Source organism: Hemitrygon akajei, chromosome 20 (genome assembly GCF_048418815.1).
Source record: "Hemitrygon akajei chromosome 20, sHemAka1.3, whole genome shotgun sequence".
Classification (NCBI taxonomy): domain Eukaryota; kingdom Metazoa; phylum Chordata; class Chondrichthyes; order Myliobatiformes; family Dasyatidae; genus Hemitrygon; species Hemitrygon akajei.
In genome coordinates this window covers 30,885,883-30,903,012 of record NC_133143.1, presented here as the reverse complement: position 1 = coordinate 30,903,012, position 17,130 = coordinate 30,885,883, and the positions used below count along the sequence as shown (strand labels likewise).

The window sequence follows — 17,130 nt, the reverse complement described above, 5'->3', positions numbered from 1 at the left end:
TGCCTCACTTTTTTAATATACAATTATTTCTGGTTTTTGCACAATTTTAAACTATTCAATATAAGTATACTTGATTAATTTATTTTTGTATTATTTTTCCTTCTTCTTCTATATTATGTATTGCATTGAACTGCTGTTGCTAAGTTAACAAACTTCACGACACATGCCGGTGATAATAAACCTGATTCTGATTATATGCATTCTGAACTGAAGGTCTATAATCAGCAGTGTTCCACACAAAAATTGCCAGAGTTGTGGACATTGAGGAAAGCTGTCAAAAGATTCAGTGGGATATACATAGATGAATTAGCAATGTGGCCAGAGAAATGGCAGGTGGAATTTAATCCAGACGATTGCTTCAGGAAGCCAAATGTAAGTGGAAAGCAAGAAGAAAGTGGCTAGTACCAAAGGGACATTGATGTGCAAAGGGGTCCTTGCTCCTTAAATGGACAAGGCGGTATAGGAGGTGTATGGCAAACCTACCTTTGTAAATCACCCTAACCATAAAAGGTTAGGAAGCCATTTAGCAGCTGTATAAAACATTAGTTAGACCACTTTTAGAGTACCATATGGAGTTCTGATTGTTGCTTTGCAGTAAGGATGTGGAGGCTTTGAAGAGGATGCATCAGGATGTTACATGCATTAGGGATTTAAAGCTACAAGGAATGTTTGGGCAAACTTAGGATTTTTTTTCCTCGGAAGTACGGATGATGAGGGAAGATGTCATAGAAGTTTATAGAAGTACGAGAGGCACAGGTACGAGTGGCTTTTTCCCCAAGGCGAAAATATCATCATTAAGAGGGCACGGATTTAAGGTGAGGGGCAAAGTTTAAAGGAGATTTATGGAACCTAGACTTTAGGAGGGGGTCAATGGGCACAAGTGATTGAGAAACTGATCACCGTATTTCTAAACCATGATTAATTCCTCAACATGAAAGATGACTGAACTAACCATGGATAGCAAATCAACTGATAACCAGATCTGACAGCAGAGCAGATTATATAACATGCAGGGAGTTTCTTAATCACTGGAAGTACAATACAAGAGAATCAGCAACAAAGAGGTGAGGAGAAGATTTTTTTCTGCAGCAGAAGGATTTTTTTTCTTGGACAGGATGTAGAGAAACCTGAAGTTCTACATAACCAGGTTCAAGAGCAGCTACGTCCCTTCAACTGTTTGTTTCTAGAACCTACCTGCACAACCCTATTCATTACCATGACTGTATGGCCACCTAGCATCACAACAGACTTCGTGTCTTTTTGTTCTAATTGTGTTCTTTCTTGCATAATTTATGCCTGATTTGTGTCTTTCTTGTGAATGTGTTCAATGCTGTATGCCCATGATGCTGCTACATTTAATTTTTTCATGGTACTTGTGAAAATGACAATAAACTTAACTTGACTATTTTGATTTTGAGTGAATATATATAGAATGTGTTGGAAACAGATTCCAAAACAACTTTAAAAGGGGAATTGAACATATATGTTAAGACTATTGATTCCCAGGGAAATTACAGAATGACAGGGGATTATCCACTATGCGACTTGCAGGACAGAAGGGCTATGGAGACTGACTGTTTCAGAGAGTCAGCATGGGCAGAATAAGCTGAGGAGCTGTGCTATTCTATAATAATTATATAGTTGTTTTAAACATAGACATATTTTGTTACTTTTTCGATCTTAAATGGTGGGAACTTAACTTAGCAGTTGCCTGTAACTAGAACGACACCAACCTTGCCAGCTAGTTTGGAGTGCTGGTGCAGCTTACCTGAGCGATTGTTCGGGGACATCCTGACCGGTGATATGGAAGGTGTGCGTGAAGAAGAGTAGGGTCTCTGCCTGTCCCGCTCTATTGTAGAAGACGAGGCCACAAAATGATACTGTGACCATCCATCCTGCAAAAAAAAATTAGTGTGTTATAATGACAGCCGTGAAGAATTGGACTTCGGATCTCCATTGTCATTATCAAAGGGTAAGAGATTATCCACTGATACAATTAAATAAAATAGAAAGAAATATTTAGATTAAATGGAGGTCCATCATTCACCAGAGAGGATTTAAATCAATCTTTTCAGCATCAAGTGAGTTAATGTGATTTGAATTCAGATTTCTTATTCAAACTACACGTAGAAAGCTTCATCAGTAATATTGAGAGCAATCATTAGGAGAGGTACAAAAATCAAGGTGAAATACACAAACTTTTTTGGAACTTGATAAGTGCTTAATCATCCTCAGTACTGAATATTTAGGGGAGGAGTGACTTAATATGAAAGGCATAAGTGATCATTATGAATAAAATAGTGATATCTTTCAAAGCTGATGCATTCACCCACAGAGTAATGACTGATTTATTCAAGAAGCAAGGTCGAATTTGAATGTAGCAAGAAAACGGTTGATTGGCATGATTACCAGGCAAAGATCAGGTCAACGTTCTCTGACAGGTTCTCCATAAAGAAAAGCTACCTGCGGGTGATTACAAGTCATTAATGTAACAGCCCAGATGAATTTCAAAATTAACAGTGCAAAATCTAAAATGTTTACAACAACCACATTCAACATGATAAGAGTACACTTCTGTGGTTTGCTTACAGATCGACGTAGCTTTACATTGGTACTTGGTTATAAGAGGACAAGTGGATAGTCATTCAGTCATTGATAAAATCTTATTAGGAAACGTAGAGCACTAGGCTTGATTCCTAAGGCATGCCAGAACAGGGGTCAGAGGACAAAAATATATTAATTCAAGACGCTGGAAATCTTGAGCAACATACATAACTAATGAAGGGTCTTGACCCGAAATGTTGACTGTTAATTCCTTTCCATTGATGCTGCCTGATTTGCTGAGTTCCTCCAGCATTTTGTGTGTGTTGCACAAAAATATAATACTTTTCTTTCACTAAATCTGTTTTTCAGACTAAATCAAAACTCCATATATTCTCTGGGGAGGATTTAAAATGAGAGGAGGGGAATTCGGCCTGGTGTCGTACCTATAATTATCCCACTTCATCAACTGATATTATTACATCACCAGACTGGAAAATCCAACTGCGCCCAAACTGGTGGCTAAAGCTTTTTTTATGACCATTGGCCATAAAGCATTTTGGGATTTTCCAAGGTAAGAAAAATTCATTGTGGGCTGAGGGCTCTACTGAGGCACTCTAGTGTGTCTTCCTACAGTCAGCTCGTATGCACCCTAAGATGACAGGAGAAGGAGTGCAAGGATAGTGGGTGTGGGCAAGGACGAATCTTCAGCTGCCTGTGACTGCTCCATACAGTTTGGAAGAAAAAATTCCCACACTGCTGATTCTATACAGTTAAACATATTGGAGTCCTCAAACCAGAATGATGGGTATGTTGTCTAACAGTTCACCTCTGTAGCTACCAACCCGAACCTTCAAGAGGTAAGAATGAACAGGAGGTCACTGAACCCTTTGAAACACATACAAAATGCCGTAGGAACTCGCTGAATGCTTTGAACTGGCCTCATAATTCTATATTCCCCGACCACCCAGAAACTGGTTGAGCCTCCTGAGCATCTTGGTTAGTGAATCCATCAACCTCCAGGTGAAGAAGACTCTTCTTGTTGTCATGTCACATTTCACTCACTTAAAACAAGCTTCTACGGATCTATAAAATAAATTAGCTTAGCAGTTAGAATCTGTTACAAAGTCACTGGTCTGTGTCTTGGATTAAATTGTGCATCAACAATCTGCTGATCAGTATCACAGGGCTGTTCTTGCATGCCACAGGATCTAAAAACCTTAAAAACTGCAGAGTGGCGCAAGAGGGTCAGGCAGCTTTGAATCAGGTGCTGACATCAAATTCATTTGAGCAAGGTTTAAACTCCAGGAACCCTTCCTATAAAATCAGCGGACAAAACAACCAAACCGAGCTTCTGGGAAGGTTTCATCTCCACCGGCCTCACTCTAACTACAGTGTAAAACGTCCTGTCACAATAGGACACACACCATTATCAGTTACCTCAGAACAACACCTATTTTCTCTTTCTTTTTGCTGGACATGCTATCTAAAGTGGAATTTTCTTTATTTCTCCATGTTGATACAAGCACATCTCTTCAAGAGGGTCAGCCGGTGATTTATGTGAAATTGAAATGGCAAGGCAGGTCATCAGTATCGGAAGGCGCAGGGTAAATGCGCTGCTGAGATCTTACTGTTGTCAGATTCTGATTTAAATGTTGCACATCCATATGTTACTGATGACTGTGATAAAACCCTTTCTTGCCAAATGCTTTCTACCTGCTGAGCAGTTTAATGTTTCAATTTGTCCCACTAGTATGTACTATATTCTTCATTTTATTTTTCACTTCAGCTGACGACCAGTGAAACCTTATTTTTACATGAGTCACATGATCATGGATTCAGGTTCCAGATCAGTGAGGTAGCACCCCACTGGAATACTGAGGGGTGCTTCACTGTCAGAGTTGCTACTTTTTGGTGACATGTACAGGAGCTTAATGTTGATTGTTTTTGGAGGGGCATGTTAGATGCACACCGAGGTAAGACCTATGTGCATCTGCACACATGCTTAACCTGATGAACTTTTACGGGGGGAGAGAGTGCTCCGGATCAATGCCCCACCTGTCCTCTCAGGTGGATGAATATGCCAGACGAAGCACAGGGACTTCGCCCAACCTCTTTGCTCAATATTAATCTCAATTAGTTGATCATATGGCTATTCACCTCATTACTATTTGCAGGGCCTTGCCTTAGCAGCAGTAATTCCCTCCAATACAACATTGGCTAGACTTGGAAAGTATTTCATTGGCCGTGAACACTCTGGCACTTCCCAAAATAAAACACTGTGGATTTGTGTGCTTTCCGCACTGTCAGCTTTCCCACCTTTGGCAGAATAAGCAAAGGGAAAAATGTGACATCTTCCTTTTCAACTTTGTAATCCATAATGAAAGAGCAAGCACCAGAAACATTCAGCAAGTCAGACTGCACCTGAAGAAATCTGAATTGTTTAGGTGGAGTTCCAATGGAAGGCCTTCATTGTGAATTAATAACTCTGGTTTCTCTCCTCACCAGCACTGCCTGATCTGCTGAGCATCTCCAGCACTTTTTAATTCACATTTTGGCAAGCATTTGCTTTTGTATTGAACGTGGTAGAGCAGGAATTGTTACATTTCCAAATCCATGATGCTTTCTGTTCCTTCATTACTTATATCAGGTAGTCAGGTCATTGTGAATGAAGTTTACTGCAGGTCTAGTGGTCTTGATGTTTATCAAGTGCTTTTGGATAGGGAGATGCCATAATCGATAAAAGAGTAGGACTCTGTTGGGAATGGAGAGAGTGTTATGACATTAATGGTAGGGCCTTACAGTATCTGCAACTTGTAACGCAAGTGCTCCCACCCATCTGGAGGACGTGGCTGGAAATGGGGAGCATAAGGTGAGGGAACATTGTGGATTGGGAGTGTAGGGTAATGAAACTGGTGGAAGCATACATAATTCACAACCAACAAAATTGGGCTGGGGTTCACTGTAAAAGGCTGGTCTGACATGATGAGGTAATTATGTAAAGGACCTTTTCTGTGCTTTTTTGTTCAGATTTTTGGTGTTCAATAAATGAGTTGCTAGGGCTTTTTCTAAACACAAAACACCTCTGCCATTTTATTTGTGAAAACCTATAGGAGTCCAGGGAGCAGGTGAACTGGAGGGAGGCTGGTGATTTCTCAACAGCAATGAGCCAGGTTAAAGATAAAGATTAGCTTTATTTGTACAGTGAAATTGCCTCAACGACCAACACATTCCAATGATGTGCTGGAAGAAGTCTGCAGGTGCTGCTGCACATGCCCATAACTTACTATTCCTAACCCATGCATCTTTCTAATGTAAGAGGAAACTGGAGCACCTGGAGGAATTCCAAGCAGTCAGGAGGGCATACAAACTCCTTACAGACTGCCATAGGAATGGCAGACCTAGGTTACTGGAGCTGTAAAGTGCTGCAGTAAATGTTAAGCTACAGCGTTGCTCTGGCTATCTCATCGTTACCATATTGCTTTCTGAAGGAACTTCCTTTGTACAAATTTACGACAAAACACATCAGGATCACTTCCGGTTTTGAAAGCTTCAACAAAATTCAAATCTTCCATACATTGGCTGACACAAACTCAGCAGAGATAATTAAGAAAAATAGCTTAAAAGATCTGCAATGACTCTTTTGATTGGTTATCCTTCTTCCCACAAAACCTAGAATTCTCTTCACAAAATCATCTCTTTAACTGATGGGTATTCCTTGCTCAAATAAATAACAGCTAGTTTAGCAAGTTGACACTTTTTTATGAAGACAAAAAATACTACAGATGTTAGAATTTAGAACAAAAACAGACTGCTCAAAGAACTCACTGGCTAAAGTAGCACCTGAGGAGGTAAGAACAGTTAAGTTGATGTTATGGATTGACACCCTGCATCAGGAATGATCATTTATTTAAAAATTGATCTTTGCTCAGTTAGAACCTGTAGTACTGGATGTTTCCACCAGATGGCGGAAAGAGTCTTTACAGCAAGACATTGCGTGACTGCCCCACAGGAGAGGATCAACGAGGACTGAAACATGTTTAATGAATACCAGGAGCTTCGCTACACGATTTCAGATTCCAGATTGTTGTGAATATCATAACTATTTAAAATATTTACTTTAGCAAAATGGGATTTTAAATGAGAAACCTTTATGTGAGCAAACACTCAGAATCGTATTCCCTGGCCCCTTGGTTATACTCGTCGGAGGTGAGGTTGCTGCTCATCCTAATTAATGCCCTAGAATTGACAGAGTTTGCATCCAGTCAATTACATTGCTGAGGTATGGAGTCAAATGTACTCCAGGGAATGTCAGCAAACTATCATGTCCAGAGACCTCAGTCAAGTCATGGTCAGAAACTATCATGCCTGGAGATCAAAACAACAGGGTCAGCAGTAGAGCTCAGGGCATCGGAGTTTGGTGATCAATTCGGACCTCATCGGTAACGAGTCTGTACGTCCTTCCTGTGGAAAGTGTGGGTTTTCTCTTACAGTCTAAAGACTTACTGGTTAGTAGGTCAATTGGTCATTGTAACTTGTCCCACCATTGGCCTTGGGTTAAATTGGGGGTTGTTGGACAGTGCAGCTCAAAGGGCCTGAAGGACCTATTCCACGCTGTATTTCAATAAAATCATTATAAATAAATAAAAGTGAGCCTTTTCTTTCATATTCCATACTTTTCATAACACACAGGGAGCCTTTACTAGCTCTTACAGCAAATCTTTTTTCTCATCCTCCTCTTTTTTTCACCGTAACCCCATTCCCCCCGACACAACTCAATATAATTCTTCCACCACCATCTACCCCTGCGGCAACTGACGGTATCGGTTCAAGCCACCAATCAGCATGTTTAGAATGTGGGAGGAAACCAGAACGTCTGGCAGAGACCCATGCATTCACAGTGATAAATGGAAACTCAAAAGTTCTGCCACTAAGGTCAACACTAAATCCAGGATTCTGGAGTTACGAGTCTTGTACCACTGTGCAATAAGTGGGCTTTTACTGCTTGCTACCTTGGTGATATCACATTTTCATTCTAGATATTTTCAATGGTGAACTTATATTTCCCATCTGCAGCTGTAAGATTTACGATCATATTTCCAGACTTCTGGATGCAAACAGAGGAGTTCCCTTTCCATGCTGCTGTCTCCTAGTTTTTTCAGCCCTTATCTGTGTTAGGAGCAGATTCTTACTGCATGACCAGACAATGACAGGTATGTGGCCCATAGATGATGGTCGAGAATCTATAAGACCATAAGACATAGGAGAAGAATCAGGCCATTCTGCCCATCGAGTCTGCTCTGACATTTGATCACAACAGATTTGTCAATCCTATTCTCCTGCTTTCTCCCCATAAGCTTTGAGCCCTTACTATTCAAGAACCTGTCAACCACTGCTTTAAATATACTAAATGACTTGACCTCCAGAGCCACCTATGAGAATGAATTCCACAGATTCCCCACCCTCTGGCTAAAGAAATGCCTTCTGTTTTAAACAGAACACTGTTCTATTCTGAGGATGTGCCCTCTGGTCCTAGACTCTCCCACTATTGGAAAAATCCTCTCCATGTCCATTCTGTCTAGGATTTTCAATATGTGATAGGTTTTAATGAGTTCCCTCCCCCCCCCTTCCCTCTGAACTCCAGCACTTACAGGCCAGAGCCATCAAGCACGCCACATACTGCACACTAACTCTTTAATTCCTGGGATTAAAGTTGGCAGAAACTCACGCTGGTCCGGGAGTTTCTATGAATTGAACACAAATCTGGGGTGAGCCAAACAAAAGTGACCAGGGAGACTGCATGCTTCGCAAGATCATTCTTAACATTTCATTTTGGCAGCAGGTTAACACCTGATTGAATCAACATCTACTGACAAATGATCAAGGTGCTTTTCAGGCAATGTGCTAGCACACCCATTGATGGATTGGAGAACAGTGTATTCAAAGATTGAGACCTCAGACCTGGGACAATACTCCAAATCCACAGGGCAGCAGTGATTACTGCTCTCCTACATGCTTCTGAAGTCTGGACCATCCACACCTCAGGCCAATGGAAAAATACAAGGCCCTCTCCACAAAATTCTCCAAATTTACTGGGTGGACAAGCACCCTAGTGTCAGAGCCCTCTATCAAGCCGATATCTCCAGCTCCGACGGTCTAATTGCACTCAGATGACTCCAGTGGGCAGGCTATGCCATTTTACCACTTGAAACTAATGCACTCTTTTCCTAGCTTTAGACAGCCAAACAGAAGAAAGTTTCCAAAATGTTCTTAAGGCTTTGACAACAAAATGACTGCTGAAAATCTACAGCCCATGGCTGCTCAATGGAGAAGCAGACAGGATCGGGTTGAGAACCTCAGTGAATTGGGAGCACACAGAGGTCCTGCATGAGTTTGTAAGGAGCACACCACCTCACAAAGTACCCACCCACCACCCCATCAGGGACTGCCCGCCCCAACTCCAGAAATGTCTGCAGCTGCCACACTGGCCTCGTTGGCCGGCTCAGATCTGGAAGCAGGCGTGATCTCAGGGCACTGCCTAAGGAAAAGAACAAGAGGCTCTGCAGTGCCTGGAAGTCTACTCTTCAACCAGGTTTAAGGATGGATCTCAACACAGGAGGGACAGGTAGTGTATTGGGGGAGAGGATCAGCATCTTAGACACCATAAAAAGGATTTGTGAGAAGCTAATAGTTTCCCAGATTTGGCAATCCCTGAATTAATTTCAGGCTTTCCCACTCTACCTCTCCCAGGAATGTTCCGTACTTTTGGATAGAGAGAAGGTTTGAAACTCCTCAGGCGAAGATTTAATGAATAGTTTCTGACTTTACCCATTGCCCATGCAGAAAAGAGATTTAATGTGTGAAACTGCACTCGGAATATTCAGCCAAGTGTGCCTCCACACCTTTCACCCTCAGCTAACACTCACCATACAAATCAAATTATATACTGCTCAGTTTCCATGGTTTGAACCACGTCTAGTGACATCCTTGTGTCGCACGTCTGCACAAGGCTATGAAACAGCTTTTCTATTTCACTGAAACCATTCAATCCTCATGGTGAAATAAGAGGAGGATAAGCCAAATGTAGCATTTGTTCTATTAGGAGTCAGAGGACTTGCAGAATCACATTCAGCTGAATTTCAACACCTAACAATTAGTACACTTGGAAAAGAACAATATTAGAATTCAAAACATCTGTAGAAGGAACCCAACTCATTCGATCACACACATTTCCAAGGAGGAACAAGTTGGTCACATAAATATTATACGAGACACCACCTTTTCAGTTTGACTGTGTTTTGAATTTACATCTACATTGGCCAGGTTTTCCGGACCTCAGAAACTCACCAGGTGAAGTGAGGTGACAAGGGCTGAATGTGTTGGACCAACTGGTCGTGGGCTAGGATTGCAGAAGTGTTTACTGCAGGCCGAACGAGGTAGCTAGAAATCCTGCCCCTCTAGTTACCTGGTCCCCTCACCGTGAACACCAAACATACCTCACCCCCGCCCTTCGATTCATCCCCCCTCAACACAATCTGACTACCCTGACCACCATCTCAACTACTTCCCCACCTCCATGCTCAGGAACCTTCTCACCAACTGCAGTACAGGACACGCCCGTCACCTCTCCCCTACCAGACCTACCTGTTCTCCTTGGCTGGGGCCTTGTGCAGTTGGCTTCCCTCCTGATGGACCTCCATCTTGCCAATTAGACTGCCATGTGGAAAGCCATCAGAAAGAAAAATAAAAAGGTCCTGCAGTTAAAAAAAAAGCAGGAAGAACAGGAAACCCATTCTGTTGGGTTTGCCAACATGAAAACAGCATCCCACTGTGGATTAACTCTGCAGGCTAGAACTCAGGCCCGAGTACTTGCTGTTTCATTTCCTTGATTCATTATCCTTTTTTTATGAGTCTGTTATCAGCATTTACATGCCTGAGCCAGTGGGTTCAAATCCCACTAAAACAAGTAACTCAGTCTGAAATTCCATGAGTCTAGAGAGCACTATGCTGCTCGAAGTCTATCCCTCCAACTGATATTAAATTCAACCAATCTCACATGCAATGCAGAAGAGCTCATGGAAATTTTAAGTCATGAATGTAACTATTGTGAATGGGGTAAAGAGGGGATGATCCTTGCTCAGTCTGGTATACCTTCACCCTGCAGGTAACCCGCGTGCCATACTGGGTATACCAAGAGGGAAATACAAGCCATAGTGGGCACCATGAGCTTACAGAGGGAAGATGTGATGAAGTCACACTGTATGCACAGGATGACTCAGTAAATGGATTTACTGAATGAAGCATGGAGAGTTCAACGCCAGAACATGAAGGAAGATGGAGCTTAAAGTGGGACAGTAGATGCATCAGCAACAGAAACAGTATTGTATAAAGAAGAATGAGCCAATGGACAGAGAGGACAGAGAAAAGGAAAGCATTGGAAGGAACAGCACTGAGAAGATGCACACATTGTTATCATTGCTAGCAGAGGAAACATTGCTAATCACTCTTTCCTCTGCCAAAAATGTTCCAGAGTAAGTCAACATTTTATCTTGACTTTCCAAGGTACCTACTAATAACTTAAATATCGAAAAGGTTTCATGTGCGCTCCATGCGTCCCGATAGAATGGCCCACCGTGCCTGCGCTGTTTCTGAAGCAGCAACCCGGTCTGTTTTCACCTTGCCACACTCGGCCCCGAACCCTGCAGCTCGTGACTCTTCAAGGACACATGCAAATGTTTAAAATGTGATGGGATTTTTTACCTCTGCCATCTTTCAGGTAGTGAGTTCTAGAACCCTACCATCTTTTGGGAGAATAAAGTCTTTTCATGAGGACGAATGAATTTAATTCTACTGTATATTCCCGCTGCTAAGGAAAATACTTAGCACATCTTAATTTGATACACCTCAAGTGAGTCTTCCCTCAGCCTCCTCAACTTAAATGAAAATACTCCCAACTCATCTAATCCCTCCTCAATTTTGTTTTCTTGGCAAAGTCATTTGAACTCTCTTCTCTTATCTTTCCTGTAACGTAACCAGACCTATGCATGGTACTTTTCCCTAATTATGCTAAATTAAACAGAATTATAATCACTAGTACAAAAAATACTCTCCCACTGGTTGTTGGATTACGTTTGGAGCCCTCTTTGAATCCAAACTCTTGGAGGAAAATATTAACCCTTGAGTGTGGGTGGGATTTCAGCAGGCAATCCAACAAACTCCAGGAGAAGACCCTAGTAGGCATGGGGAGAGATGAATAGGTCAGCAGGTCAGAAATTATAAATAACACTGCTGAACATGCAGATTAAACCTGAGTTCTTCAGGCTGTGATCAGAAATCCCAGGAAAGATGGGCTGATGAATTAAATTTACGCAATGCTCATTAAGAGCAAGTACAACAGCAGCTTGTGATTCCATCACAAGGTATATGGACTTCCAAAGTTTCCTAGAGTTAGCCAGGAGACCCTAGGTGTGGTCAAGGGCTGAGGTGTGGACAGAAATGATGCAGTTTCATCGCTGAATGTTTCTGTGGACGTATTTCTTCACAGGACCTGTAATGCTTCTCAACAACTTTTAGAGTTGGCATTAGAATATGACCCAGTTTTGTAAACTCTGAGACAGGTTTTATCCTGGCCACTTACTTGCAGCCACAGCAGAGGAGGATAATACTGCGGGTAGTACTCGAGGAGCTGGCACTCCCCCTCATTGGTAAAGGTGAGTCATTGTTTAAAAGCCCAATCATTTGCCTTCTGGATCCCTACTGAACATAGAGTATCTGCACACGAGGCAAGGCAGATTCTCAGAGTGACTGACTTCTCACAAGGAGTGGGGATTGTTTCGTCATTATCACTGTATATCTTACAGGACAGGTTAAGACATTGTGCGAGAATAAAAACTGGATACTGTAAGGGATTATAATAATAAAAACAACAACGAGATACTCGTCTGGTCAGGCAGCGACTGTGAAGCAAAGTTAATGTTTCAGCTCAATAAGATATTCTCAAAAATAAATCTTAATGACTGTGTTCCACATGATTAGATTTCATTGACTGTAGACAAATGTAATGCAGATAGATGAAACACCTCACTAGTAAAATGAGAGATTCCCACCATCCTGAGTTCAATGACCTGCTTTCTGTCATGTAGTTTGCATCAGGGGATACCCCTTTCATAAAGTGCAGGTTGAATCCCAGGATTGCCTAGATCTCTGCCTCTTTCTACATCCTTTGCACTCTCCTCCTGATCGGGAGGGAACAGCAAGTGCGTTAAGCGAGATATAATGAGTGTTGAATGGGTAGATGGCTTTGTGAGAACAAGGGAGAGGAAAGAACTTACATAACGATGTAATTTTGAATTTCATTGGTAACTCGATGTGAAGAAGTGGGTGGAGGCAGATGGATGGTGTATGTGCAAGCAAGTCGGTGAGATGAGGGATGTGTTCTGATGGAGTTAAGAAGGCAGACAAGGGGGTTTGAGTAACAAGCATATCAAGAGTAGTCAGATATGCCACTATAGTATCTTTCATAAAGTGATAAGGTCATCGAACGATAGTAAGCAATGAATCCGAAACAGGGACCACACTCTGCTGCTGTCTTTACAGAGGTCTTTAGGAATAGTTGTAGGCTTCATGAGGAAGAATGGTATCCCAGTAGATACTTACAGCAGCCTATATAACAAAGTCCAGTGAATCTTGGGGTTATTTATTGCATGCTTGCCATTCTCTTTGAGTTCCTTCTCTGCTCTGCTGACAACTCCAGCATCACTTTAATGTACTGCTTGCATTGAATGAAGTTCCAGACATTGCCTTCACATTTGATCAAACAAATCATGTGGGAAACCTCATAAGAATATGGTAACACTGAGGCTGAATTGAATCTGTTCCTACTACAGCAAGCCAAAAACTTTGGATCTTCTCTTTGAAATTGGACACAACACCCTTACTCCAGAACAGAGCTAAAATTTAGTCACTTATCCCAACCTCTGTTACACAGAAACCAAATATTTATCACAGAATGATTTAGATTGAAGCCCATCATATATTCTTAAATCGCTCCTTCTTCATCATCGTTTTAATAAAGGGTAGGAGGATTTGAATTTGAAGTATGCTTCAACAAACATTTTATAGAAACTTAGACAAATTCTCTGATCTGGTTGAGCATTCTCTCTATGGCCTAACATCTTTCCTGAAGCGAGGCATAAAAAACTGTCAGAACATTCCAATGGCAGACTTAATTATTCTTTCTGGCTTCACTTTCATTTATTTAATTTGCACAGGAGTCTTATTTCTAAAACCTAGGATTACGTAGTGCTGTTTGTTTTGTTTTGGTGCCAAAATGCCTCAGATTTTATAGGTTTGTACATCTCAGTCTCTCTGCTCCTCCACTTTGTTACAATTTGTGCATGATCTCCCCAGGTTACGCTGGGGTTCCATTTCCTCGAGTTGTTCATAACCCAGACAACTTGCAAGTTGGAAATGCGGCCATTAACAAGTTCCCACCTGGAGGTAGAGGCCAGCACTCATGCAGTGACTGGCAAATCCATCCCGCCAGTCTTGCAGACGTGAATGGACTGCACAGAGGTTGAGCATTTGTAAGCTGCAGGAGACCTGTGTATTTCAGCTCCTCACTCTTTCTCCTAAAATTCAGCATCTCACGCTTCTCCAAACTGCAACAATGTCGACATGTTAACAAAGCTGTCAACGATGTGAATGTAAAGTCCCAGTACTCCCCTTCCTATCTATGCGCCATGGGTTGGTTTGTAAACCAATCTGCCTTTGACTGCAAGAAATTGCAGACATGTGACACAACTCAGAGCATCATGGGAGCCAGCCTCCTCGCCACTGACTCTATTTATTCTTCCCACTGCCTTGGTAAAGCAGCCAACGTAATCAAAGACCTTGCACGTCTTGGACATTCTCTCTCTGCCCACCCCCTCCCAACCCCAATAGGGCAGAAGTTGCAAAAACCTGAAAGCAAACACGACCAGGCTCAGGGAGAGCTTCATTATATTGCAGACATTGCACTCATGTGGAAACATGCAATCTCCCGAGAGAAGTAAACAGCCAGATAAACATTCAAAAAGATTAATGGGGTGTAAGGAGCCATTGGATATGAAGCATTCAGGATGCTCTGAATTGCTAATATGAGCTTTATTAAAATGACTTTTGTTTTTTACCAAAACCTATTGGTCCATTCAACAGGAAACTTATGTTTTCCTGAAGTCACAGCAAAGTTTCAAAATCTACCAAATATCGTGGTTTAGTGTGCCTCTTCACTTAAGCTGATATGTTTGCATATAATGTAAGAAATAGGAGCAGGAGTAGGTCATTTGGCCTGTCGAGCCTGCTCTGCTATTCAGTAAGATTGTGGCTGATCTCGGCTGTGACTCATCTCCACCTACCTGCCTTTTCCCCATAACCCTTAGTTCCCCTGAACATGAATGCTCACAACATGGTAAGAGCAGGCATGAAGAAATGGAGACTGCCTTACCTTCTTGTAAAGACTCCTCAGATCTCGATATTGCCACATGCTGTTCAGGACCTGAGATGCTGCCTTCACCACCTTGGGTGAGTGTCTGTGTGTGAAAGACCACAACTCAGTTTAGATACAAAGGAACAATTGTCATTGATGTCTGAAAATGTCGAGAGGATAAATATTGTGAATGGATGTTGACAGAAATGAAAATACAGTGGATTCCAGTTAATTGGGACATATTGGGATCAGTCCAATTAAGCAACTGCCCCAATTAGTGGAAGTTCCATGGCAATAGTTAAAAAGGCACAAACAAGACAAACTACCATTTAACTGAGTAACAATCTATGTGTTTAAATGAAACACAGGACAAAATAGAACACTACCAAGATTACTACAGTACTAGAAAACTGTGTATTAGTTTCAAACCGTTACCAATGGAGGAATTCATTGTGTACACTGTCATGTTCTTTTGATTGATAGTAAATGAACAAAATCAGGGCAGGCACCTAGTACAGATAACGGACTGCCTTTATACAATGTTTTCTTTGATCGTATTCTCCAAATCTTTTTTTCATTAACATTGAAGATGATTATTGATACCTTCAAATTCTTCATAGTTCCTAACTTGTTGAAGTAGTTAAATTGATTCATTTTCACACCCAGCCGTCTCCAAGCCTGAATGCTTGGAATCGCAGTGAGCAAAAGAGTTCAAGAGTGTCTAACTGTTTACTTTTTGCCAACTATCAGTGAGAAAAATCGCTCCTTTTTAAACACAAGAACATAAGAAATGTGAGCAGGAGTAGGCCAAACTGATGCTATTTAAAAACTGTTTGCTCTAAGCATGGTGTAGTGTTTAAGGTCCACATAAAATGCATGCGACTGATGCAGGTTAGAATCCGTTTGGCAATAGTTCCTTGTCCCAAGTAAGTAGCACAGTGCCCTAAATAAATGAAGGAAATCCTGGCTATTTTCTCAATTAGCCTTTTTCCTGTAAGAGTTTTCCCAAATTAGTGGCTGCCCCAATTAACCAGAATCCACTGTATAGTGACTCTGATAAAGCGTGAAGCTGGTATGAATTTGTCATCTTTACCTTTGTTGTCTCACAAGCTTTTTGCTTCAAATTAAGGGTGAAAGAAACAAGTCTGAACAAATAGTTTCTAAAGGTTAATGTAGTGTATGATTGATTTTGCTCAGTAGTCAGAGCTAGAACATACATCCGTTTACTCACTGTGACAAGAAATAAATGCATCGAATCACTCTTCTCCATTATAATAGACGAGGATAAATTTATATTTGGTTGGGAAGAATACCAATGCAGGGCTGACTGTTCTTTCTTGATAATTTGAGGTTTTCAGTATTGTTATTGAGCACAAGGGTCAGAGGAACGGTGTGGAGCCCCACTCTAGATGAACCAGAGAAGGATAAAACAAACTAAAAGAAAATGTGGTACCAATGATGTGTTTCATTTCAAACCCTGCCCAATGCCATTAGATCACAGGTATCTGATTGTGTTTGTGATAGCTCCTAATCTTCAGCCAGAGGGCTACTGGTTTCATGAAAGGTACTTTAGTGGCAGAAATCAGGGGCAGTGAGGGAATGTCAGCTGGTGCCACATTGTATAGCGGCGTGGGGAGGAAGCAAACTGGCAGGATAGTTTATTATATATAAATGTGGGGAGTGGTGAGAAAGCTTAATGTAAGAGGGAGTGGAAGACCTTATCAGCTGGGGGAATGGGGGAGTGAGGGTTGGATTTCGCATGTCAGCCAATTTCACGGTGCAGGTTTAGAAAATTGTCCAAATATCCTGCTGTCAGCAGAATCCAAAGCACTGTAGTAATCGAAGGAATGCACTTCGATTCTCTAAGAACATGTAGAACAAGTTATAGTAAACCCTTTTGCAACTCTTCCCATTGCAATGAATGGGAAAGAATTGAGAAATACAACAGAAGACACAGAGTGAAACTGTCCCCATGAAGGAATCAGTGGTACACGTATGTTATGTAGGACTAGATGTTAATATCCCTATATTAATAAGGAGTTTAATCTCCCTTAGATGAAGCTTCAGATTATGAAACAATTCAATAAAATAATGAGGTATAAACCAGATTAGAACCTGAGTGT

At 41.5% G+C, this 17,130-nt stretch overlaps 1 protein-coding gene across 12 annotated transcripts in view; it reads right to left on the bottom strand.

The window, feature by feature from the left end:
* The window catches only part of LOC140713685 (catenin delta-2-like), a 1,190,818-nt gene that overhangs the window by 28,972 nt on the left and 1,144,716 nt on the right, over positions 1-17,130 (bottom strand). For 10 of the 12 annotated variants that reach the window (XM_073024066.1, XM_073024072.1, XM_073024068.1 and 7 more), the window contains 3 exons: positions 15,026-15,110; positions 10,186-10,254; positions 1,769-1,895 (listed from right to left, as the gene is read on the bottom strand). In XM_073024066.1, coding sequence (XP_072880167.1) covers positions 1,769-1,895; positions 10,186-10,254; positions 15,026-15,110 — 281 coding nt within the window. The remainder of the gene's footprint in view (positions 1-1,768; positions 1,896-10,185; positions 10,255-15,025; positions 15,111-17,130) is intronic. The other 2 variants (XM_073024071.1, XM_073024073.1) reach the window with 1 other exon arrangement.